Source organism: Laetiporus sulphureus, assembly GCF_001632365.1.
Source record: "Laetiporus sulphureus 93-53 unplaced genomic scaffold LAESUscaffold_4, whole genome shotgun sequence".
Classification (NCBI taxonomy): Eukaryota; Fungi; Basidiomycota; class Agaricomycetes; order Polyporales; family Laetiporaceae; genus Laetiporus; species Laetiporus sulphureus.
Window position 1 is genome coordinate 1,234,905 of NW_024468513.1, and position 25,050 is coordinate 1,259,954.

At 53.4% G+C, this 25,050-nt stretch overlaps 6 protein-coding genes across 6 annotated transcripts; 4 read left to right on the forward strand and 2 right to left on the reverse strand.

Moving 5' to 3' along the window:
* Positions 1–60: 60 nt before the first annotated feature.
* LAESUDRAFT_809876 (uncharacterized protein) lies at positions 61–4,281 on the reverse strand. The gene is made up of 21 exons (XM_040914171.1): positions 3,644–4,281; positions 3,576–3,593; positions 3,386–3,519; positions 3,262–3,330; positions 3,080–3,212; positions 3,012–3,022; positions 2,943–2,954; positions 2,836–2,887; positions 2,627–2,774; positions 2,526–2,573; positions 2,380–2,467; positions 2,283–2,322; positions 2,143–2,221; positions 1,933–2,086; positions 1,867–1,878; positions 1,213–1,813; positions 905–1,163; positions 660–854; positions 561–586; positions 365–512; positions 61–295 (listed from the first exon to the last, which is right to left on the reverse strand). Exons 1-21 carry the CDS (start codon positions 4,072–4,074, stop codon positions 92–94), a joined length of 2,862 nt encoding a protein of 953 aa, XP_040768786.1. The 5' UTR covers positions 4,075–4,281; the 3' UTR covers positions 61–91.
* A 170-nt stretch (positions 4,282–4,451) lies between these two features.
* On the forward strand, positions 4,452–7,454 carry LAESUDRAFT_741346 (TRP-domain-containing protein). Its single transcript, XM_040911136.1, has 3 exons — positions 4,452–4,983; positions 5,034–5,149; positions 5,206–7,454. Exons 1-3 carry the CDS (start codon positions 4,896–4,898, stop codon positions 7,363–7,365), a joined length of 2,364 nt encoding a protein of 787 aa, XP_040768787.1. The 5' UTR covers positions 4,452–4,895; the 3' UTR covers positions 7,366–7,454.
* Positions 7,455–7,803: 349 nt separating this feature from the next.
* LAESUDRAFT_711428 (OSCP, subunit 5 of the stator stalk of mitochondrial F1F0 ATP synthase) lies at positions 7,804–8,553 on the forward strand (the record flags this gene model as incomplete). The annotated part of the gene is made up of 3 exons (XM_040906830.1): positions 7,804–8,328; positions 8,382–8,484; positions 8,543–8,553. The coding sequence occupies 3 exons, from the start codon at positions 7,804–7,806 to the stop codon at positions 8,551–8,553; spliced, it is 639 nt and encodes a 212-aa protein (XP_040768788.1).
* Positions 8,554–8,726: 173 nt separating this feature from the next.
* LAESUDRAFT_755669 (carbohydrate esterase family 9 protein) lies at positions 8,727–12,539 on the reverse strand (the record flags this gene model as incomplete). Its single annotated transcript, XM_040912051.1, has 18 exons — positions 8,727–8,930; positions 8,982–9,105; positions 9,160–9,380; positions 9,448–9,712; positions 9,781–10,375; positions 10,426–10,437; positions 10,494–10,647; positions 10,697–10,775; positions 10,830–10,869; positions 10,932–11,019; positions 11,079–11,126; positions 11,177–11,324; positions 11,382–11,433; positions 11,483–11,494; positions 11,553–11,563; positions 11,623–11,755; positions 11,809–12,014; positions 12,082–12,539. 18 exons carry the CDS (start codon positions 12,537–12,539, stop codon positions 8,727–8,729), a joined length of 2,850 nt encoding a protein of 949 aa, XP_040768789.1.
* A 562-nt stretch (positions 12,540–13,101) lies between these two features.
* Positions 13,102–16,103, forward strand: LAESUDRAFT_741349 (histone deacetylase complex protein; the record flags this gene model as incomplete). Its single annotated transcript, XM_040911137.1, has 17 exons — positions 13,102–13,555; positions 13,612–13,900; positions 13,951–13,964; positions 14,019–14,157; positions 14,207–14,319; positions 14,380–14,507; positions 14,561–14,750; positions 14,812–14,841; positions 14,913–15,024; positions 15,076–15,123; positions 15,182–15,248; positions 15,304–15,399; positions 15,451–15,512; positions 15,567–15,646; positions 15,707–15,813; positions 15,866–15,950; positions 15,982–16,103. The coding sequence occupies exons 1-17, from the start codon at positions 13,189–13,191 to the stop codon at positions 16,101–16,103; spliced, it is 2,049 nt and encodes a 682-aa protein (XP_040768790.1). The 5' UTR covers positions 13,102–13,188.
* A 7,558-nt stretch (positions 16,104–23,661) lies between these two features.
* Positions 23,662–25,031, forward strand: LAESUDRAFT_643534 (SET domain-containing protein; the record flags this gene model as incomplete). Its single annotated transcript, XM_040903792.1, has 7 exons — positions 23,662–24,159; positions 24,211–24,271; positions 24,335–24,431; positions 24,487–24,601; positions 24,654–24,668; positions 24,721–24,900; positions 24,951–25,031. 7 exons carry the CDS (start codon positions 23,662–23,664, stop codon positions 25,029–25,031), a joined length of 1,047 nt encoding a protein of 348 aa, XP_040768791.1.
* Positions 25,032–25,050: the final 19 nt, after the last annotated feature.

Sequence of the window (25,050 nt, forward strand, 5' to 3'; positions counted from 1 at the left end):
GGCCGCGATGCAAATAATATATCAATCATCACAAGATCGCTTAGTTCCTACAACGGCTAACAGAATAAATGAAAGCGAACCAGCATAAGTACTACTCGAACAAGTCGATAACCCCCCGTCGCGGGGAGATCACAGCGACAACTTTACCCTCAAACCCGAGAACGTCGCTATAGGACGTGGCGACCAGATCCTCCTGTCCTGGGATGACCTGGAGTCCCAATAGTTCCTCCACATTCGACGACGCAAGGGCGAAGGCGGAGGTTTTGGTAAGGATGTGAGGAGATTCAAGGTATGCCTATTACAAACAACGCGGTGGTTCATCAGTAAATGCAGATGACAGACAGATCAGCCGTCGCGAACTGACCCATGCTGCATCAAAACGGAGGTTCCGCACCGCCCAGGCGCTCATCGCATAGTCACCGCTGATACCGTGTGGTCCCAGACCTACCTTGACGCCATGCTTCATTAGATGGGCGACCGGCCCTTCTTGCGTGAGGGGAGGGCCCGCCAGTCTGAAATGAAGTTAAACCCCATCGAGGGTTTGGCAGATAAATGCGTACATGCGTTTGCGGTCCCAATCGTATGGCTTAGAAAGACACCATCGAGGATCAGCATCTAGACTGCTCTCGAAAACCCGTAAGGAGGCAACCAGTACTCACGTAAGACCTAGGAGGCTTAAGAATGACACCAATGTCCGCTCCAGCCAGCTCCTCAGCGAGTAGGTGGGCCTCGGTGCCTCCGCTGATAGTCATCTTCATCCTCACGCCGGTAACGAGCTCAACTTCGTGCTTGAGGTCGATCAGCGTCGCTATGACATCCGCACTGTCTACATCTATGACGAGTGGAATCCAGCCCTGCCTAACATGAGCGCACAACACGCACGACAAAAACGCAGGCACCTCACATTCCGCACTTTCCCAAGCCAAGCCCCGCGTTCTCCGATGGGCTCCAGGAGCATCCGGCGCAACGCGGCGACCTGGGTGCTGACGCTGGACGTGCCTCCGCGAGCGAGCGAGACGTGCAGAGCCGTCACGTCCTGCACGACCGCGCCCTTGTCCAGCTTGTGCGGAGAACCCAGAGAGAAGGCCGTGCTGAGACCACCGAAGAGCGAGCTATGCATCGGAGGTGTGATGCCCAGTGTGACACCGTGACGGTAGGCGAGCCTACATGTTGAGTGAGCGATCAGAAGTCCCGGACGAGCAATCGGCTCACAATGCATCCCGAGAGCCGTACTGAAGACCGTCGACCGCGCGGGGGACGTAATATTCCCCGCCCGCAATGGAGGGCACGTCCGCCTCGAGCGGGTCGTATCCCGCACCGTCCGTGGTGGATACTTCCATTGCGACCTCCTGGAGACCCAGAGAAGAGCCGTATGTCGTTAGGCCAGGCTGCAGCGCGCCTCTGTGCAGGTTGATCATCACAGCATCCGAGTGCACCATGAACGACAAACATGCGTCGCCCGTCCCGGAGCAGACGACCCTTCCCGCGTGGGCGACCACGACGTGCTCTGCATCTCCGTCTGATGCGTGTGTCTGCACCACACCCTGTCCGAGGAAGCCTCTTATCCACATACTAGACACGTTGGTGAACACGACGGTGCCGTTGGTCGAGACCGGCGGCGCGAGCGGTGGGAGGCCGTCGAACCGGAGTGTCTGGGAGGCCTCATCGTCGAAGCTGGGTGTCGTGGGGGCGTGCTGATGGGACGCGGGCTTCTTCGCTGTGTAGGGGTGTTCGAACTGCGGTATGCCATCGATGATGACCTGGTTGGGAGTGGCGCCCAACGATAGCGGATGGCTGTCCCATATCACGACGTCTGAACGTTTACCACCATCAGCAGGGCACATCGCGTGAAAAAACGGTGAGGACCTGCGTCGTAGCCTAATGGGACCAATCGTCAACACCCCATCAGCGGAAAACATGTAATCTACTAGCCTTCTTTCAGATATCCAATACGGTGATCGAGCCCCAAAACCGTAGCGGGCGTGCTAATGACAGACGCCAACGCAACATTCTCCGGCAGACCATAATAGTGCGCCTGGGCTGCTTCGTTCACGAGATACCGCGAGAGGATCGCCGGGTGATCGGACTGCGCGGTGGGCGTCAGTTATGTGTACAGCACCGGCTGCGCGGACTCGGACGCACCTTCATGATAACGGGCACGCCGGCATCGGCGAGTATGCGCGGCGCGAACTCGGAGTGGCGGAACGCCTCGCGCTTGTACCTGCCATGAGCGCGTGAGCTTCCATTGTGCGACGTGTGGTTCGATGCAATGTACAGCTTACCTGGCGAAGGTCGCGAACATAGCAATCGCAGGGGTGTGCTCTAATTAGTATTGAGCGCTATACTTAGCAGATGCCGGCGCGGCACAGCAGCGCTTACCGTAGGCTTGTTTGAGCAGATCTAGTACGAGGTAGGCTTCGTGCGCGTGGTGGAATGCGGCGACGGGGAACTGGAACTCGTTTGACAGCTGCGTTGTCATGGTGTCACCCGGTGAGTTTAATATAGCACATACACGCCACACGCACCCGGACAAAGTCATCAAAATCGACTGCCTCGTAACAGTGTGTCTGGACCTGATTACCGTTACAGGCGAGGTGAATGGTGTTGGGGAAGGCGCGGTACGGACCTTGACTTTGCCGCGGAGGACGTCGACGAGCGCTTCCCACTGTAAGTTGTTCGGGAAGGACTGTCCGGAGAGAGCGTCCCAGTCGCCGGCGAGTGCTTTGGCGCAGTACTCGTCTTGAGCGGTCATGATATCGCGTGCTTTGTTATACCTGAATCGTACATATTACGATTTAATGCCCGTCGTACGAATATGAGATCCCGACGACTCACGCCTCGCGGTATGCCCAGGTTGTGTCCATGCGGGTACCAGAGTACACCCTAGCTGTATGTTGGTCATTACGGCAGTCCGTGAAGAGTTGGATATCCTATGAACCCACCTGGATTCTCACCTGGTATGGGAAACGTCAGTCAGTGTAATGGTTTTCCTACACGACGACGATACACACCGCATGCATGCCTGAATAAATCCAGTCAAAGGAGACAACAGAATCCTACAGCAGCAACACATACATACTTCATATGCCTCCATCTCGGGGGTAGATCTAGATCTATGTCTGAGCCATTGAGACTGAACGGAGGTTCGAGCAGCATTGACGATGGTGAACGCTCATCGGTGGGTCTTAGCTTGATCACAAAACCTTGGCCGCCTTGGCAAGCGTCAACTGCACGTCTGAAACAGCTGAGCGGTGCTCTCACCAATGGCATCCGCTGAACCGGGAAGGATTAATGAGGTCGTAACCCCGCCGGCGATGGAATGCATGAAGCCTACAAAACGAGTAACTCGGTGTGCGGTTCAGAGCTCATAATGTGCAGTACGAACCCTCGTCGTGAGTATTCAAGGCGTCCAAGGACCTTAGCCACGGTAAAACAAGCCCTTGCCAGGAGTTGCCATCACTACTTCCTCTCAGGCTCGGCGCCGATTCGACGGCGAGATGTGAATGAACGTCAATTATTCTGCACAAAGTCGAATCGTTATTCTATTTGGTCATACTTCACATCTCTTCACTTGCCCTGGCGTGATCCAAGCACTGCCACCGAGTCAATCAGAACGCGTTGCAGATTGCGACGTTAGGCTCACCCGTTCAGATCGAATGTGAGCACGTTACCGTTGTTTGCATCTAGCAGTTCCTGACTGACCTCCTCCACGGCCTTGATTATTCCGTTGGCGAGAAATAAATCACCTCGGATGACTTCCAGGCCCTGAGCACGCCCGGTCCACAAGGACGCATTGCGGAGATGGACGGGCCTAGTCCCAGGTTGGAACCTATCGGAATAGACGCGCCCATGGAACGTCTCTGGTGGACCAGGCTTTCGCACCAGTGCACGGCAATGCTGCAGAATGTTAGCTGCACGGAGGGGCACCCTCGTTCCGCGGCCTTGCCTGATGGAGGATAAGGACGCGTGAGAGAAGGCGATAGAGGCGATGGCGCTGACGGCGAGGAGGCCGAGTGCGAATATTGCGCATACGACCCGAGAACCACGACTGGAGGGCACGTTGCGCACAGCCATAGAGCAAGTTGACGTTACGCGACGCAATGCAGTCAGATATGAACATCATCTGGATCATACTCGGGCATCATGCCACGCTATCTGCTTAGTGGGAATCTTCTCCGCGCTCGGAGATGACACCGTTTCGTCAGCGCGAGGGCGCGTTGCAGCCCTTCACCATGGGCGTACACTTCTAGACACTGATTTGGCACTAACTGTGCATGTTCCTGATGTATCGAAAAATGTGTACGCTGCGGAACGGGCACACAGCCCCGACAGAAATAGAAGACGCTGCAGCGATGAGCATCAGCTCCTTTTCGTCCTGCACAGCGCCGAGGCCTCCACGCATTCTCCGCATTTACGCACCCGCAGCACTGTCAGCTGTGTTGGCGCTTAGGGGCACTGTGGAGAGGGCAAGCGAATGGATGGAATGTGGCGGAGACGAACGCATAAATGGGCGGTTCCCGGGGGATGCCGAGGGCGCCGGATGCCCAAAAAGGGAAGCCGGGTCGGCCGAGAATGGGACGAATAGCGGATCGGCAGGTGGTGGATGAATAAAAGTGTCCCCCTACCAGACATCCGTCCGCGACTGTGTCTTCGTCCTCAAGTCGTCAGTGGTGCTCTTTGCCTGACCCTATGTCTGCTTTATGAGTACTACCTCTTTCTCTCCTCCTCACCATCATCCGCATACTACCCTGACAACGTACGACAACAATAACATTCCAGTGAATAACAAGGCGTCTTTGTCTCCCGCTTTCGCCTCACGCGCGCCCATCCCGCTCCAGGGCCCATAAGTACTGAGACCGTCCTGGGCGTGTCTCCATTGCTTGCAATCGCCCTTCATGTTCTTCTCCGTCGCCCGGTTGCGACACACTCTCCTCTCCTCTCTTCTTTTCTCCGCTTTCACTTATGCTCACGAGAGGGTCATATGTGAGTTCCACACCTTCTTGAACTGGCCTACAATTGACTTCCCATTTCAGACACGTCTTCTGTCTCCTACTGCTCTCAACCCCAGGAGATTCTCGTAGAGCAGCTCTACATTGAGTACTATCCCGCCAACAATTCGATCTTCTTCAACGTCTCCGCCGCCAGCGTAGTACGTGTGTCTCACCATATTTTCCTCACACGCCGTCTTACCGCTTATGGCCGCAGCTCGACAATTTAAATGTGACCGCCAATCTATACCTTAATGATTACGGCGCCCAGCCCATCAACTATACCCTTGACATCTGCTCGCTCTTCGGCGGCTTCCTGTGCCCTCTCCCGCAGTACAACTTTACCGGCTCAGATTGGCTCACCATCCCGTCTTCAGTCGATATTACAAAAGTGGTTCCTGGTATCGCGTATATCATACCAGACCTTGAATCGTTCGCGCAGGTCACTCTGCTCGAGGTTGGCACCGGAGACGTGAAGGCGTGCCTGCAGGCAACCCTGGCTAATGGCTGGTCGACTCATCAGTATGCGGTCGAGTGGACGACTGCGGCAATTGCTCTGCTCGCGCTCGCGTCTGCATTGTTGAAATCAGTATTCAGCAACATACTCGCGCTCGCGCCCATCCGCTTCCTCGACCTCCTCTATCTCTACCAGACCATCGCCTCCTCTGCTTTGCTGGGCCTCAACTACCCGACCATCTATACTTCCTTCGCACTCAACTTCTCCTGGGTGCTCGGCCTGTTTGCTCAATCGTCCACCTCGTCCATGCAGAACTCCATCAACCGCATGCGGAGCCTGACGGGCGGCGACGACTCCGACGCGAGCAGCGGTGGCAGTACTGCGTATGTAAATCGCCGACTGAGCCCCTATAACACGGATATCGTGTTCCAGGCATCAAAGTCACTGGTTGCGAAGGCGAGATCCCTCCCAACGATCGATTTGTTCAATTCAACTGCACGGAGTTTGCTAACAAGGGCGACGCTGAACAGTGCGAAGCGCTCCGTGCAGGACGACATTGCCGTTGTCACGTCTGAAGACGGTGCAGATGTCCTCCAAGCGGGCATTCCCATTTACGTGAACGATATCGGCATCGCGACAGCAGACGCGTTTATGACCATCTTCCTTACTGCGCTTATATATGCAGCAATTGTCTTGGGTGCACTCGCCCTTGGCTTTGGCATCTACTTCGGCCTCCGTCGCACATCATGGGGCAAGCAGCATCTGAGAGACCTCCCCGCGTTCGAGTCCGGCTACCTGCCGTTCGCGCGTGCCTGGGCCCTCAGAGCAGTGTTGATCACGGTGCTCCCAATTCTCACCTTCATCTTCTACCAGTGGACGCTGCATGACTCGTGGCTGTCGGTATTGCTTTCTGTCATCACCCTCGTCATCATGATGGCGCTGGTCCTGCCCCCCATCTACTTCGTGATCCGACCATACCTGCCGCGGGTCCTCGCTCGTACCACCACCGCTACAGTTCCGACGTCGCACTCGTTAGCTCCTCTGACGGCGCCGTTCCGCTCGGAGCGCGTGTGGTATGTCGGCGCCTTACTGATTGCGATAATCGTCAAGGCTATGGTGACCGCCTTCGGCCATGCACATGGGCTCGCACAAGCGATCGTGCTACTTATCCTCGACGTACTCTTTTTCGTATCCCTGATAGTCTTCAAGCCGTATCGAACACGAGGCGCGGACGTTCTCCAAGGCTTCCTCGCGACCGTGCGCATGGTCTGCTCCGGCCTTCTCATCGCGTTCGCGCAAACTCTTTCCGTGAGCGCCATTCCGCGCGTTGCGATCGGGGTGGTCATCGCGGTCATCTTCGCCATCGCGGTGATCATCATGTTCCTCAACATCCTCGTCAACCTCGGCCTCTGGCGCCTGTTCATGCTCGTGGTGTGCTGTGGGCGGCGCGGCCGCAGGGGCGACCGTGCGCTGGCCAGCAACCCGAGCGATTCAGACTCGGCGATGCTCCGCGATGGAGACGGGGACAAGGACAAGGACCTCGATGTCGAGAAGTTCGGCGAAAAGATGCCGACAGGTGGGGAATCGCATTCGCCGGGATCCTCACAGGTGGACTTTCTCCGGCCTGGCAACCCGTCACCGCCAGCAACTGCCATGCATACACCAGTTACCGCCAGTAGCGAGCATCCGAGCGTGTTCTCGTCAAGTACGGAGACAACGCTGGGCGAGCCCCTCCCGCGACGATGGTCGTTCCAACACTCACGACCACCATCAGAGTCGGAGGGGTCCCAGTCGACAGGCTCGTTCGCGACGGCGTCACCGACGACGCCATCGTCCGCATACCATGCCCGAAGACAGAGCCGCAACCTTCCGATGGCGGCGCCCGCTACCATACCAGAGCGGTACTCTCACGAGGAGTGAGAAAGACGACATGGACATTATGTAAGCATGTATCCCTCTGGCATGGCGTGTTTCCAGACACTGCATCCCATCATTCATCGCGCATCGACAATTTGTGTCATAGGATCCTTGCATTACTCATACTGGCTACCTTCACGCTGCATCTGCTCACATTGCTATTCGTTGCACCATACCACGCTCCTTGTTGCACATACATTACGCTACCAGCCGCTCATAATGCATGCATTGTTCGCGTCAAAATGACGCGTAGATACGCGCTATAACTTATGTACAATAGTTTGTATGTTCGGAGGGTAATCGATAAAATAACTTCGTTTCAAAAAGACGATCGTGAACAGGAGTGAACGCGGCCGAGGAAAGGGACAGCCGGGAATTCCCGAGCAGCAAGTGACGCTTTGAGCTGAGCTGCCTGGCCAAACGCTCTCGTCAATGCACACGATGTTGCTCTCCTCCGCCCGCACTGCGGCTCTCTCTGTCGGCCTTGGGCGCCGCTCGGTCAGCGCGATCGCGTCCAAGTACTCCAGCGCCATCTTCAAGGCGGCACTCGTCAAGCCCGCGCCAACGCTCAACAAGGTGGAGAACGAGCTGAGGACCATCTCGTCCTTGATCAATACGGACCCCAAGCTCGCGACGTTCATCACAAACCCGACGCTGTCCGCGAGGGACCGTCTCGCGGGGCTTGCTGGCCTCTTTACCGCGGCGGAGGGCACCGGCGCGAAGAAGGAGCCCGTGTCGGAGATCACGAAAAACCTGTTTATTGTCCTCTCGGAGAACGGCCGCCTCGCGGAGGCGCAGGGGGTCATCGAGGGCTTTAATGAGCTCCTCTCGAAGCACAATGGCGAGCTGACCGTCACGATCACGTCGGCCGCGCCGTTGGCGAAGGATGTACAGACGCGTCTTGAGTCTGTTCTCAGGCAGTCGCAGGCGGCTAAGCAGGCGAAGACGGTGAAGGTGGCGAACAAGGTACGTTCATTGGTGTGCTTTCATTGTGATGCGGTCATTTCATGTGTGTGCAGATCAATCCTGCTATTCTCGGTGGCGTCGTTGTAGACTTTGGGGACAAGACGATTGACCTGAGTGTCATATCGCGTGTAACACGGCTGAACAGCCTCCTTCAGCGTAAGCAGCGGTCCACGTTTGACACTCCAATTTCCGCTACTGACTTGCGATGTCTCAGAATCCGTATAATGTACTAGCGTAGAGGGCAGGAGAGCGCGTTGTAGACTGTTGCTGTTTATCAATACCACATTCTGCCTACGGATAGAAACCTGGCAGTAGTCGGACAACTTGGTTAGATGCATGACATCAAAACTCATGATAAATTACTGTTACAGCGGACAATGCACAACTATGCTAGCATCTCACAGCAGGTCCACAGCTTTCCGCCTAGGGGAGATGACAGCGACGACTTTGCTCTCGAAATCCAACAATCCACCGCCTTCCGTAACCACCATGTCACGCAGCTCTTCCATTTCGACATCGCCGCCCAACAGCTTTTCGACGTTGGTTGATCCAAGGGCAATGGCCTCCTCTTCTGACATCGTCCCTCCAGCCTCTAAGGCAGCCTGCAATGGTCATTAGAACCTTGTTGTGAGAGTTACACATGCCAGGCTTACCCAGGCGATGTCAAAGCGAGTGTTACGGGCACTCCACGCCTCTTCAATACCGATGCCTACTGTGACGTTGTGCTCCAATAGGACAGAGATTGAGCTCTTCTCGGTCAACGGATGCCCCGGCAATCTGATTTTCACGGGCGATCAGGCAAAGGCATGTTCACGCAGAACTTAGACTCACATCCTCAGACGCTCCCAAACACTAGGGAACGGCCGAACGGGCATTTGAATGATGCCAATTTCTGCATGGGCAATTTCTTGGGCGAGAATGTGAGCTTCGAGCGCGCCGGCGATGGTCATCTTGATCGTGCTGTCGAACTTCTCTTCCACCTCCCTCTTCAGAAGGATTAAAGTGGCGATAACGTCCGCGCTGTCAGCATCGATCACGAGCGTAGCCCGGCCCTATTGAATAGTTGTATATGACTTTCGTAAGCTTGCATGATCAAAATAGATTTTACAGTGAACATACGCGGCGAACTGCATCGAACCATTTGCCGGCATCCCCCTTGCTGTCTTCCATCAGCAGTTTCCGGAGCACAGCGATTTGAGTACTGATACTTGGCGCGCCACCAAAGTGTCTCACAGAGACATGCAACGCATTGATCTCTTGGAGTACCGCCCCTTCTTCGAGCTTGTTGAGCGCTCCAGTAGAGAACGCAACGCTGAGGCCTCCGTAGAAGCCGCGTTGGTTGGGAGCTGTGATCGCAGTCGTCACTCCGTACTTGTATGCAAGGCTATGCGGAACATCGCGCTCGTCAGTATTGCGCTCACCATGCACGATGTATTGTCAGGCTGGACTCACAGAGCATCCCTTCCGCCAAATTGCAGCCCATCTTTTGCACTGATGAGTGCAACGTCTCCGCCCAGGATGGCAGGAACCTTCTGCAGAAGAGGGTCATAGATAAATCCGTCCTGAGTGGATCGTTCTCCAGCGATTTCCACGAGACCAAGAGGAGCCCCGAATGTTGCAAGCCCAGGCGCGATAGAGCCCCCCTTGACATCGATTACCTGAGCGTCTGCGAGCAAAGATGAGGTTAGGCAAGACGCTGTGGTACCCGTGCACTTTATCGTTCCATTAACCACCAAGGCGACAGCGGGCTCATCATCCTGTGCAGTGAAAAGCATCTGCACGCTTCCATTCGCGCGCACGAAGATGCTCTTGACGTTCGTGAACACTACGGTGTCAGGCTCTGCCTCCTTCGGCTCCAGCGGCGGAAGGCCCTCGTACTTGATCGCGTCGGCAGCTTCCTTGTCGAAGTTGGGCACTTTGGGTCTGAGTTGGAAGTTGGAAGGCTTGCTGTACACGTAGGGATGCTCAAGTTGCGGGATTCCGTCGATGAAGACTTGCTTCGGGGTGGCGCCAAGAGCGAGTGGATGGCTGTCCCAGATGACGAGATCTAAAAGAAATTAACTTTGTGGTCGTGTGACAATGTGAATATCGACGTACCGGCATCCCATCCTGAAAGCCAAAGAATAAATCAATGACGATTGGGACATAAATACACACTGCATTACCTTCCCTAATGTAACCGATTCTGTGGCCCATCCCCATGACCTCAGCGGGAGTGCTCGTCACCGCGGCAATGGCTAAGTTCTCCGGGAGGCCATAAACGTATGCTTGCTGCGCCTCGTACAGGAGGTATCGCGAATCGAGCACAGGGTGGTCGCTCTAGAAGATGGTTCAGCCAACGTGTTTGTTAAGTGCGATGGGAGCCGACCTTCATGACGACCCTCAAGCCATTCTGAGCCAGAATCCGAGGTGCGAACTCGGAGCCTCTGTAGGCCTCGCGCTTGTACCTATGATCATAGCCGTCAACTAGCGAACGGGCACGGAGGACGTCCTCGCCTCACCTTGCGTTCGTGGCGAACATGGCGACGGCAGGAGGGTGATCTTTATACTCGTCATCAGATGCGAAGCTCCAGTCATCAGAATACTGAAGCCACAACACGCACCGTAAGCTTTCTTCAAGACATCAGGTACCAAATATGCCTCATGCGCATGATGGAAGGCAGCGATAGGGAATTGGAACTCGTTCGACAGCTACAGCACCCATATAAGTAATTCTCACCGCAGAAACGGCTCCCGCATAGGAGACGCACCCTCACGATATCATCCAAGTCAACAGTTTCGTAGCAGTGAACTTGCACCTGACATTGCCATCAATGCTCACCCTCATACTACGTGACATGTGACCGACCTTGACACGTCCTCTGAGCACATCCACGAGCGCCTCCCACTGCAGGTCCTCCGGGAACGGCTTGTTTTCTAGAGCGTTGTAATTTCCGGCGAATACGTTGTAGCAATATTCGTCCTGTGAAATTTTGATTTCCTTCGCTTTATTATAGCTGTAGTAGAGGAGGAGACTTAGATGCGAGATCCATGTCAGTGCGATGCGGACTCACGCTTCTCGGAAGGCCCACACAGTATTCATCCTGGTGTAATCATAGACTCTACCTTTGTGAAGTTCAGTGTCGTCCTGGTGAATAATTGCGCGTATACATACTTGGATTCTCCCCTGAAAAGATGCATCACGATGAGCAATTCTTCATTTCAAATCAATATTGGCTAGTTACCACAAGCATGTCTGTGAAGCACCGACTATGTCAGCTCATACAGCGTATGCCCATGACTCGCACAACGTACTTCATCTGACGCCATCGAGGATGACCAGGAGCCACAGGGAATGAGCTGTTGATTTGGTATGGAGGCTCGAGGAGCATCGAGGTCGGTGACCTTTCCGTGGTCTTTCGCAACTTGATCGTGAATCCTTGTCCACCTATCAGCTCAGCATCAGCAAATTTCCTCAAAACAACTCTGCACGCGTCAGACCAATTGCGTTGGCAGAACCGGGTAGGACAAGCGCTGTGGTGACACCGCCAGAGATAGAGAGCTCGTAGGACGCGTCGTGAGTGTTCAGCCCGTCGAGAGATCGGAGCCACGGCTGAATGGGACCCTTAAAGGAGTTATCGTCTCCGCTCGCGCCTTCCAGCTCCGGACTAGACGCATCACCGATGTGCGAATGCAGGTCGACGATACTGCATACATCCGGCGACGTGTCCGTCAGGCGTAGCTTACTTGAAATGAGTGAGGGCCAGCACTTACCCAGGCGTTATCCAAGCACCGTGCACGTCGATAGTCACCACATCCTCCCTGATCGACTGCAGAAATCCACGATGGACGCGTCCAACGGCCTTGATCATGCCCTTGTCCAGCAGAACGTCGCCATTCACGATCTCCGTGCCGTTCCTTCCGCCAGTCCATATCTTAGCGTTCTTCAGCAGGTACGCCTTGGTGCCTGATACGTAGCGGTCGGACTCCCTGCGGTCAAAGAACTCCGGTGACGGGCCAGGGGAAAGACTGAGTGAACGGCAGCGTGTGAGGGCCGCTTGCACATGCGGTGGGACCGGATAGAAAGCATCTACGATGCTGAAGGACCATTTGCGGAAAAGAGTAGCTATCGAAAACCCGAGGAGTGCATATACTAATAGCAGGAAGAGAACCTTGGCCTTTGCTGGCCTAGCTGGCGGCGAGGAGTACGACGGTAGCGTCACCTTCTCCATTGCTATGACTGGCCAGCGAGGTTCTAAGTTTGCAATAGAGGGCGAGCAAGTTAGTCGTGGCGCACACGTCGCGGATGTGGGTCGGCTTTGATACGCACCGAAACGTGCCTGCGGCCGCGTTCCAAGGTGGTGGCTGCAGTGGATGTAAAGGAGCAAAGCGCTGAGAATCGCGTTCACACCCCGTGGGCGGTCACACATGTAGGTGGACACTGTGTCCTTTCTAATTTGAAGACCACGACGTTGACCCTCACAATTGAACGAGAAGTTGTATAGGTAGAGTTGCCCTGAACTCGTTAGTCACGATCAATTTGACTGCTTCATACTACTATTCCCTCGATGATGTCCACCATAGACACGTACGATACACGAAAGCCAATTGCTCCACGTCGAATAATCTGACCTGAAAACATGGCCAATATTATTGCAATACGTCGCGTACAATCTTGAAATAAAGTCATCATGTCCGTCGAGCTGGCGGGAGCATGCTGCGGTGTGGCCTGGTGGCGCGTGTTTTGATGCGGACCACTGAGATCCGTCGATCGGATCTGTCACTCTTTGTGACCGACTAGATACGATCGTGTTAAAAGCAAGTTCAACGCGAGGCCGCACGTCGCAATTCAAGGCCAGATTTTTTTTGCAAGTGTTATCGATGGAAGCAGAACATGTCGAGGTTGCCGTGCAGATGGAGGTCGACTCCGAGGGACCTGTAGCGTCTTCCGCCCCGCCGCCACCGAACCCGCCCACCGAACCGGTGGCTCGTGCTGCATCCCTCCCACCCATCCTCGCACCCTCCCAAGCGCAAGTCGGCTATGTCTACTCGTCCAAGATGATGATGCATAGCTGCTCCCGTGGGCATCACGAGGAGCAGCCGGAGCGCATATCACGCATTTTCGACATTCTCAAGGATGCTGGCTGCACCAGAAAAATGCGGAGACTGCCTATCCGACAGGTGATCCGATCAGAGGCTTTGCTGGTCCATAGCGAGGCGCTGTGGGAGAAAGTTATGGCTATACAATGCAAGTGTGAATATCTTGTATTGATCGTCTAACTGACTGAGCCGCGCCGTGGATAGCGATGACCGACCAGGACATAGCTGATTCTGCAGCGTATTATGACGAGCTGTCTCTATACGTACACAAGAGCACGCCATATGCTGCTCGGCTAAGTGCTGGAGGTGTCATCGAGGCAGCACTTGCGGTCGCCCGCGGTGATGTCAAAAAGGCCTTCGCCATTGTCAGGCCACCCGGACATCACGCTGAACCCGACGAACATATGGGCTTCTGTTTCTTTAACAATGTATCGATAGCATCGAAGGTGGTCCAGCTGCGTACTTCGGTCAAGAAGATCATGATCCTAGACTGGTAGGTTTGCTTGCGCTGAAATTTAACACGCCCACTGAAACTCCTGTCAGGGATATCCATCACGGTAAAGCAGAATCACATATTGCATGAAAGACCATCTCAACAAACTTCTCCGTAGGTAATGGCACTCAGCGTACATTTTACGATGACCCTAGCGTCCTCTACATCTCTTTACACCGCTACGAGGGTGGCCATTTCTATCCCAACGGACCCTTCGGCAATCTGACCTCCTGTGGGCAGGGCGATGGTCTTGGCTAGTAGGTGTATTCTACGCTCATCATGCAGGCACTTATCTATGTACCACAGTACGGTCAATATTCCATGGCCCGAAAAAGACATGGGCGATGCCGACTACCTTCACGCATTCCAGAAGGTCATCATGCCAATTGCGGTGGAGTTCGCTCCAGATCTAGTCATAAGTACATCAGCTCTTCTCATGAGACAGTTTCTGCGGCTGACCGGCTTTTGTAATCAAAAAGTTTCTTCGGGCTTCGATGCAGCCGAGGGAGATACGCTCGGCGAGTGCCACGTCTCGCCTACCGGATATGCGCACATGACGCACATGCTTTCGGCCCTCGCCAACGGAAAGCTTGTCGTTGCTCTCGAGGTACGCGATCCCTTCTTCTGGGATCGGAAACGTTGGATTGAATGGCATTGTAGGGTGGGTACAGTCTGGACGCAATTTCAGTTTCTGCGCTTGCTGTGGCAAAGGTCCTCCTAGGCGAAGCGCCGCCGCAGATTGAATCGATGGTCGCTTCTGAGGTTGCGACGGAGACGATATGGCAAGTCGCGATGGAGCAGAGCAAATATTGGAAGAATGTTGACCCAAAGGCCTGTGAACCAATAGAGGGTTTGTACTGCTTTCGAAACGCGCGTTCAGCGTTGACGATGACGATGGGCTGATATTGCAGAAATCGAGCCGATTACTTTCTCAATGTCCGGTAAGAGTCGAGTTCATCGTTTTGCGATTCTCAACTCATGAATAATGTATCGGATTAATTATCTCGTATAGAATTGCTCAAGGCACACAGGCAAGACTACCTCTTCAGGACGCACTCCATGGTGCAAGTGCCCCTGATTCCGAAAGCCCTCGAAGAGCAGTTTGGCTCCCAAGTGGCTTGCACGTGAGTTCGCCTCCCCGTTGCATGCGTCCATCTGCGAACTGATATCGGCAGGCCGGACATTATGGATAACGACGTATTAGTCGTCTTCGTTCACGAATTGTACGTCCGTCTATTGATCCATGCAGTGCTGGACTATCAAAGCCAACGAGGATTTCAGCGGGAATCTGCGTGCGGAGCTCGACTCTGTGATATACTGTGATGTCAACCAGGAGCATTCGTATCTAGTAGGTTGTTTGATTCTTGTGGGCTAACTATATTCTTATACCCGCATGCCTATAGGTCGATTGCTCCAAACAAGTGATCGCATGGGTGACGAGCGCCGGCTACGCCTTGCTTGATGTGAACGTCTTTGCGAAACCATTTACCAAGAGCAAAGTAAGTACACAAAACTCTAGCGTGAAGCGACTATTTGAATCTTCTGCACAGACAAGACACGCAGACGACCCAACAGCGGATATCATGACCTACTTGTGGGATAATTACATCCAGCACGTACCATTCCATGCTTATCAGCGGACGTTATCTGACTTTGCGCTATCCAGACTTACCGAAGCTCGACGGATTATGCTCATCGGACACGGGCCGGGATGTGAGGCTCTCATGGCGCTGATGCGGCAAAGACGTGAGTGATGTCTTTTGCCTGTTGACATCGCATGCAGCCTGATTAGCGCGTTCGAATTAGCTGTCAACGTCATGAAGTCTGTTCGTGCCGTAGTACAAGTTGTCGGCAACTACAGTGTGCCGGTCACACCTGGAGACATCGACAGTCTCCGCACGTGGTATTACAAGGTTTGCCCAAGCTGTCTTTGCTACGTTGCTTATATGCTGACGAAAGACAAAGAACTCGCTGATCTTTATCCCAAAGGATCATGACATACTTCACGACAAGAAGATTATGAAGAAACACGGCAGCGTCATGCTCTCTGGTATGTCTTCTATGGCCGCGCATAAGCACAGAGCTGACCCGTCAAGCAGAAGAGACAAAACCCATCAAGCTGATCATACAGGCCCTACCAGTTATCAAGGATTTCGTCAGCCAACGTTTGGCATCCGCACCTGTTACTAACGGCGATTCGTAGTGCTTTCTTCTTCCCGGGTCCATCATGTCCCCTCACAGCTGTATATTTTTCTTGCTTGAACTCCTCTCGGTAGCTTTGTGTCTACACCAAGTTCACTATACCCCTACGTGGCGAGTCGATCCCCACCACCTTGCTGTACTCGAGCACATCCCCGCGCGAGGTCGCCCTTGATGTCATCGACGTGGATATGTGGGAATGTCTCGACATTGACAGATGCGAGGCGAGTGCTTTTGCCTTTGGAACCCCCGCCGCCTGTGTTTGGAGCAGCCTAGAGAGGATGTGAGGTCGTCAACACACTGGCTGATTTGGTACGTAAGGCTTATCTATGGGGCGTCTCACCTTGTGTCCCTCAATGTCCATGCCTGGTTGACCCCAATGCGGCCGGTGGCGTTTTGGGTGAGGAGTGTGAGCGTGTACACTGTAATCGTCTCAGACAGCGGCAGACCTGGCATTCTGACTTGCATTCAGAGTCAACGTCAGTCAGACGATCGCAAGCAAAGCAGATTCTGCCATTCTGCGCATCTCCCGAGTTGCAGGATATGGCCGTATCGTTAGTGAGCATGATGATCACGCCCAGAATACTGGTATTGCTGATACCCTCTGTGAGCAGATGAGCTTTGGTTGCTCCAATTGATGGCATCTTCAGTACACTGTCAGCGACGGCTTCAATTGCATGCTGGAGGATGAAAGATATCGTGGCATCGGTATCTTCAACGTCCACTGCTAGGGGAAATCGCCCCGGATCCCGGACCTTGAGAGCAGCAACTTATGTTCTGATGTTTTCAGCGAGACCAGCGCGCGATGTCGTTTGCGGGAGAGATGGTTTTCGTACAGTTTGGTTGTCTATTTGTTTTGCTTCAATTCCAGACAACCGCACCTCAGTAGAGAAATTCCTTACGCACTCGAACTGATATGTAGAGTTAGCTACGATTATCATTGAAAACACGCTAGTGCACGACCGAGTGCCTGGCAATGAGCAGGATAACAAGATAAATATCACAAGGTTTTACTTCATGGGTAGAACCGATAGTTTCCGACTCAGGAGGCCACCCACTGCGCCCAAACTGCAACAAGAATGGCAAACCACATAACACATCCTACACGCAAGCTATGCTGTGGCCCTTGTCTGTATGTTGCTTAACAGGACTGATATTGAAAAAGGACAGTTTCCATTCACTGGCAAGATACCCAAAATTATCCAACAGTCCTTACCATGCTACTCACACTGAGTGATCCTGCGGAAGAACTGGGCTTGGAAACATAGTGGCGAAGTGTGGACTCGGGATGCTTTTTTTATCGAGCCCGACTTGGGAGCGAGCGTGGTGTACAGAGCTCGTTGCTCATAGTCACTATCTCGAGCAACGATTGTGCTAGCAGTACGTTTCTTTGAGAAACGTGCGAAAGTAGGATTTTTTGCACTAGTGCTGAGTCGTTGTTCGCTGCCCCGGATCAGTTGAATTTTAACGATATCATATCGTTCCGATCCACCTGCAAGTGGGTGCGGTCCGTCGCGTCCGACTACCTACTGCACGCACTGTTGTGTCGCCTGCAACGGTCTGTTGATTGCCCAAAAGTGTTTCGCGTGGTTCTGAGAAAATAGCGTCTGCGATTGCAGTTTTGTGCGAGCATTTTTAAAGAGTGAAGCCTTGATGCAAGGACTGTAGAAGATGTTGATGGTAGACGGCTGTAACGATGAGGCCGTTCGCAATGTGTCGAGGAAGAAGGGACAGTCGAGTCGGCAATTGCGTGGAGGCGACACACAGTCGTTCGTTGGCCGACAGCCGTTTATACTACGCCGCCGTAACAATGAGCTGGGTGCCAGACCATATTGTACGCAAACTGCGACATGATTAGGGCTGACGCGAACCTGAGTGGCACAAGATACGACAGCCGATATCCCTCTGCGCGACGGCGTGGCAGACGCGCCGCACCACCTTAGGACGATGAGTTGGCAAGGACTTGTCCATGACTGCCTGCTGGACAGAAATGACCAGATTTGCGAGCAGGGCCAGAGACATAAGATATATAGCTCAGACACCGTCCGGTGTGGAACTCGAACTCTCTGCGTGAGATCCACCAGATGTTTTCCCACCGTTTCCGATAACAGCGCACCTTGAGCGATGTATATATGCGACACGAGACGCTGCAAGGGCCGGAATTATAGCCATAAAGAATTCGAGCTATATCAAGCATCGCGTTAATGTGTCGGTGAGGGCGCGTCGGGACACGATATCTTACTGACAACATGCATCAGTACTTCCTCGTGGTTGTGCAGACGTCAAACAGCATCGACAGACAATCAAGAAAACAATTGCAGAAATTGAGGTCGATCGATGTAAGTATAGTTCTAAGTAGCTCAGCGACCGCCACGCGCGGGGGATCGCAAGTTCGGAGCACGTGGTGAATGTGCATTGCTCAGATCTGGGGACGGTAGAGGTCGCTCCTGAACATCGTTCTGACTGTCCCTCTCTGGGGCCGCGGTTCAATCGTCACAATTTCCCAGCTCTTCGAGAATATCTATCTAGTCAAGCCTGTAAACCAAGCGCACTTTGCATCGCGTATACCGCTCTGTAACAATGGCCGGTGGCGCGCGGTCGCCCGGGCCTTCTTGGACTGTCCTCCCCGGTACGACGCGTCTCGCACCTCCTCGTCAAAAAGAGACTGACTGGTTGTGCCTTTCTGTAGAATTGTCTCCTTCGCTTGCGCTTTCAGATGGCACGGACGAGTTAACGATTAGCAGTCAGGAAATGGACGACACACAGCAGTCCGTGCACCAAGACACAATTCGGAAGAGGAAGCCGAATACGTCTGGCAGTGATGAACTCATAAAAAAAGATGTGCAAGTGAAAAGGGTCAGGATCTCTGGGGATTCGAGAGGTCGAGTGGGTGGGGAGGTTGATGGGGATGGTGGTACGTCTCTCTGTTCTTGGTTCTATACACCGTCTTCAACCATGCACGCAGCTTCCAGTCATACAAGACCATCACTGATCCAAGATGCAAATCTATCGTTGGTGAGGACGCCAGGAGCCAACAGTACGTATATTACCATCCTTTAGCCTTTGATGACCAATCCACCAATCTACTCGCAATGTCAGCGGGCGGAAAGTCGGTTCCTCTCCTGCCATTCAGTCTAAGGGGAGTTCTGCCAACAGAAGAGCGAGGATATCCTATACAGATTGCGAGAAAGCGGCCTCCGAGAAAGAAACCTGTTCCGCGCCAGTTTTTGAATGAGTCAGACTCGGAATCCAGCCCCTCAGAGAACGCACCTATCGCCTCACAGCCTGCTCTCCGACAGAAGGATTCAACACTCATGCCGCCGCCTGCCTCACAGCCCACTTCTCTTGCCAGAAAGCCAGGCGACCCACCTCTTTCGAGCCGCAAGCCCCGCAGGGCGCAATCTGCGTCGTCCAGTGGCGACAGCAATGATGAGATAAACTTTCTCAACCCGCCGATCAAAAGAAGAGAGTGGCCTCATGCAAGCGGCAGCCCGTCCTGGCATCCTCCCATTGGAAATCCTCCCTTAACGCCTTTCAGGTCTTTTGCATCAAAGCAAACCCTCAATAAGCTGCCGGCCACTCAGCCAGCTTCTGTTTCGTCTGCCTCCTTAAAGCGTCCGCGACCGACTCCAAGAACCGTCTCTGCCCCATTTCCAACATCTCAGCCCATTGCATCCTCATCGAAAATGATGATGCCGCCTCTGGAGAGAGCAAAAGCACGAAAGAGCGCTGCACGGTCCGACTTTGAGACCTCGTCAGAGGAGTTGCCAGTGGACGCATTGGCCATAATGAGGCAAGCTGATGTCGAGCGCAAGTCGAAGAGCCCCGCGAAAGCTCCTCTCTCCGTTTCGAGGCTTATGGAGGCAAGCGCGCAAGATGGAGATAGCGACTCATCTGCAGGTACGTGCTGTGAATTGTTCGCGAGAAAATCGGTAACCTGAAAATAGCGTCGAATGGAGAGTACTACTCGTCGAAGAAGAAAAAGAAGAGAAAGCTGCTCCCAGTGCACGTATCAACGCTGAGATCCGTCCAGCCAGAAGGCTCCTCAGGTATATATTCAAGCCGATAGTCTAAGTACGTTTTAGCTGATGCAATATCAGCGACGCAACCTAGGCGAAAGTCGTTTGGATCATTCGCTTCAGAAGCTGTCTTTTCAATCTCAGCCAAGGCAGTTGCAACTGCAGGTATAGTTGACTCCGTGAAGCAGCCATGTGTTCTTCTATTGATCGACATAAAGGGAAGCAATCGTCCGCACTTGCTGACAGGCCTCCTGCTTTGACACAGCCTGTCTCGAATAAGATCAGGCCTCCAGGTGTGAAGCAATTACGCGTAATGACTTTATATATGTTACTCATGTGCCAGTAGCCTCGCAGGCGAGGCGCAAATCGGATGCCTCAATTCCAGAGAAGCGCCCAGGTATGGCGCCCGCCACTCGCCTTTCTTGCTGTATTCATGTTCGATCAGTTCCGCAGCCACGGCGGGAGCCGCCAAGCTCTTCTATAGAGATACTGTCGGGTGACTCGACTCCTGCTTCGACGCAGAAGCCATCTACACGAGGTACGTCCAGTCTTATACCGTCGATTAGATCGCATGCGTCATTGGCTGCCTCAGGCAAACGTCCCCGCAAGTCTGCTCTAATTGTACCAGACAATGGCGTGATCAGTCTAACAGACACGGATGGCGAGGAGGCGAAGAAGAGTGCCAAGAAGCCGCCGCCACCACAATTTAAATGTGATGCCGATGGTACGATCATCATAGACTCTGACACCGACGAAGAGCAAGGCGCCGATGTCATGCTACCGTCCGCTGCTATCTCGAGTCCTGTATGCGTGCCGAAGCAAAGAGGTAGCAATGAAATTCCTAGGTCGGCTGCGTTGCTCCAACACGAGGAGCCGATCCCGAATGATCAAGCAGAGGACGTGCTGATGTCCACGGAAGATGGGCCTCATGAGCTGAGATCGTCGCCGGTGGAGATGTCGACTCTAACTCGTCTTGAAGAAACATTCTCGCCGCCACCGCCAAGTCCGGAGCCGTCCATCATCGAGGATCAGATGCAAACTCTGGATTTGTGTGCTGACGAAGGTAATGAGATACCAGGACAAGCTGAAGGCAGACACGACAGTGTTCCTACTCCCAACGGGCAGGATGTCCCTGCCATATCAGGTAAATGCTGCGATTTAGTGCATTCCGCCAATATGTTGTTGAAGCGATTGTTGTTTAGGTCAAGATCTTCCATCGCCTCGGGTCTCATGCGAACGCGAAGATGCGGAGCTGGCCAGTTCTGTCGACATTCAACTGCAGATCAGCAACACCGATTCGTCTGTTGTGCACCTCGCCGGGTCACCCGACCAGCCCTCACATTTGGAGATGCAGAATGACATGCTTGTAACTGAAGCACGAGCGTCTCAAACTCGAGAGCTGATCATCAGCGCGACTGAGAATACTATAGCGCCGGTTTCCAAATCTTCGGAGGAACTCGTGCAAGAGAACACTCGGACAGCCATGTCTGCTACTACGGACGATCACGCAGTCCAGGCAGCCCAGGTTGCAAAGTCCCCAGTTGGGTCGCAGTGGTGGGGTAAATCCCCTTCCTCACTTACTAGGATGCTACCGTTAGCCTACAGTGGTCCAGATGGTTGTTTCAAGGGATTTTACGACTTTCGATCGAGGAAGCATGCGTCATCCAGTAAAATCTTGAAACCCGGAGAATCTCGTGAAGGAGGACATTTCGCACGATCTAAATGCGAAGGGATGCCGCCCACCTTCAATACGGACGAGATGGAGAAGCGGTTACCAGAGCTAGCTTACCCACCATCCGCAACGCAGAGCTCTGATTCGGGCACTGCTGATGAAGCTGAAGGATCTGCGACTGCTGTTGCGCAAGAGGTCAAGACTGTGACGCCCGAGAACGCGCTCGAAAGTGGAATCCCACCGGGTACTATGCAAGTGGATGAGCCAGAATCGCCAACAGCCTCGATATCACCTGGTGTAGAGATGGCAACAGATGAGCTAGTAAATTGTCCGTCTAGCCAAGCAGGAGAGCCACGGAAGGCACCGACACACGACATTGTACCGGAGATCGTACCAACTGAAGATTCATCAGTATCAATATCGCAGAGCGCGATCGCTTCTGTAAGCATTTCTGCTTCTATCGACCACTTCATGTTCAATTATGATTTTATTGTAGCGCCCAGCTCAGTCTCTTGCAGCTACGCAGCATTCCTCACCTGTTGAGTCTACAGCGAAAGTAGAGCCGCAAGGTCTTTCGCTCACCGAACTCCTCAATCAGGTGTATAGGGATGCGCAATTGAACAAGAAGACAGATGACGCCACAAGTACACCCGTCCAATCGCAGAGGCCGGGCGCTGGATCATCTTCCAACGATCCCATACTCATCGATTTTGATGAGGAAGAGACAGTACCAGTGCAAGCTGAGGTCCATAGCACTGTTGAACAGAGAGGTCACAGCAACGACGAAAACCTTGTGAACCCACCATGCGATGCATCTTCTAATGGTGAGCCGAAGGGATCCGTGATCATGATTTTCTCTCTAACCGACTCGTTCTCCGCAGGGATGACTGATAATGCGAGGATCGTTTACTCATCTGTCAATGCGGACGAACCGCCTGGTAGTATCAGTTCGTTGTGGCCGGCTAATGGAGTGCCATCTCGCTCGAAATCGCCGAGGAATCTTGGTAGTACTCGCGGATCGCGGCGGCCTCACAATAGCTCTCCTCCAGTAGAACCTGTCCCTGCTAGGTTTGCAGATGCGACAAGACCGCGTCCAACGGCGTCATTTGTCGAACAGGACGTCGTACGTTATGCTGTGCGTGGTCAAGAACCAACTTCGCACATCCTCGCAGCGGAGATATCCGCTTCTGCGATAGAACCTGTCCCTGCTAGGTTTGCAGATGTGATAAGACCGCGTCCAACGGCGTCATCTGTCGAACCGGACATCATACGCGATGAAGACCTTGTTATGCAAGGCCAACAATCAACTTCACACAGCCTCGCAGTGGAGATATTCGCCCCTATAGCATTCCTTACTGCTTCCGAGGTGCTGGGTGGGCAGCCTGATGAAGACGTGTTGGATGTGCCTGAACGTGCGTCCGGTGTGGATACCCCTGAGAGCGACGTATCGAGGGCTCCCTCGCCGGGAATGCACCCGCCACCTTCGTCCCCTTCAGAAGATGAAGATGAAGAGGAAGAACAAGAGATTGCGTGGTATCTTCACGAATCAGAGGTGGACAATCTTGCCAATTGGTCGTCGATGACTACTGACGGTTTGTTCACAGGCATCGGATCAACAGTCAAATCCCGCATCTCCAACCATCGCAAAGCGTGTGTTGCGCCCTCGTTCAGCAGCCAGCAATGCTGTTATGAGCCTTCGAGCATCAGCCCGGCAATCGTCTGCCTCATCAGGGTCCTCCGCCGGCGGCCCCGTGACTCCTGTCAACGACGTACTCTCCGCTGAACCTCGGATCACTACCCCCAATCGGTATACCCCTGATAGCGAACTGTCAGCGTTGGCTTTGACAGCGCAAAAATCTGGCTTCAGGATGATGACGTGGGAACAACATCGAGAACAACTAGCGAAAGAATACGCGCATCCCCCAGTTTTAGCGAAGGATCTACCTCATGAGTTGGAAGACAGGATTAACTACTTACCGAGGTATGCACGACGCGCGGATAACATGCAAGTAAAACTCTTCGAGGCAGCAATCGCAGAAAACACCGAGACCGACGAGCCGCACGCCCCGCCGATCCACATCATCAACGACATTGATGATGACCTGACGCCTCCTTACGAATTTCATTACTCGAACCTCATGTGGCATGGCGAAGGGGTGCCCAAGCCAGACTGGGAGAACTTGCGAGGATGCGACTGCATCGGTCCATGCGATCCGAAGTCCGAGACCTGCATCTGTGCGCAGAGACATCGGCAGCATTTTGAAAGTCCTGGCTTCCTGTATGATGAGAGGGGAAGACTGACATCCCAGGGGTACCCGATCTTCGAGTGCAATGACTTGTGCAGATGCTCCGATGATTGTATCAACAGAGTAAGTGCTCTCATGGCAGGACATGGTGTCCATCTTACACTTTTCCAACAGGTAGTTCAGCGGGGCCGGAAATACCCCATCAATATTTGCAAAACAGAGGACAAAGGCTGGGGTAAGTCGCTATTGAGATGACTCGGGTGTATCAATTTCAATCCGGTGCTGAACATCTGAACAGGTGTCTTCGCTGGTCACAAGAGGATCCCGGCTAACACTTACATTGGTATATATGCTGGAGAGTATCTGACCGAGTCAGAAGCGGAGGAACGGGGCGTGTAAGTGGCACCTTGCGTATCAAATATGTTCTCATTGCTGATGATGTGGTGACAGCCTTTACAACAAGTTCGGGCGCACGTATCTGTTTGACGTCGACTTCTGGCACTTGCGTGTGGATGACCCCAATTGGACTTCCAAGTATAGCATCGATGCGTATCATGCTGGCAATGTAAGTAAACGAAGATTGATAGTGGTCAATTGGCTCATTGTGTGCTTTACAGTTCACCAGATATCTAGTATGTACTTTTGGCTCGGGACACTATGAAAGTTCTGCTGATCCACTTCTAGAACCACAGCTGTGATCCGAATTGCAGCATCAACGCGGTCTATATAAACGAGGCCAATATCGACAAGCCTCTTCTTGCGATCTTTACCACACGCGATGTGAGACCTGGAGATGAGCTGTGCTTCTCATACTATGGCGAAGATGACGATTCCGATGAGGATGCTCCCAAGAGTCCTCATGAGGTATGTACTGCCAGAGTACTTCGTAATTGCTGCTCATGCAGGTGATTTAGAGCATCTGCATGCCGAATGACGCTGTCTATAGGGAATGTCGATGCGGGGCGGCGAAGTGCACAGGCAACATGTGGAGGTAGTGCTTGGGTGTCTTTATAT

Bases quoted from the DNA above. Each gene is read 5' to 3' on its own strand.
- LAESUDRAFT_741346 (XM_040911136.1), top strand. From the start codon at position 4,896: ATGTTCTTCTCCGTCGCCCGGTTGCGACACACTCTCCTCTCCTCTCTT. The intron at 4,984-5,033 runs GTGAGTTCCACA...TTCCCATTTCAG, and splicing joins TGCTCACGAGAGGGTCATAT to ACACGTCTTCTGTCTCCTAC. The intron at 5,150-5,205 runs GTACGTGTGTCT...TTATGGCCGCAG, and splicing joins ACGTCTCCGCCGCCAGCGTA to CTCGACAATTTAAATGTGAC.
- LAESUDRAFT_809876 (XM_040914171.1), bottom strand. From the start codon at position 4,074: ATGGCTGTGCGCAACGTGCCCTCCAGTCGTGGTTCTCGGGTCGTATGC. The intron at 2,468-2,525 runs GTGCGTGTGGCG...ATGACAACGCAG, and splicing joins ATTTTGATGACTTTGTCCGG to CTGTCAAACGAGTTCCAGTT. The intron at 855-904 runs GTGAGGTGCCTG...CATGTTAGGCAG, and splicing joins GGCTTGGGAAAGTGCGGAAT to GGCTGGATTCCACTCGTCAT.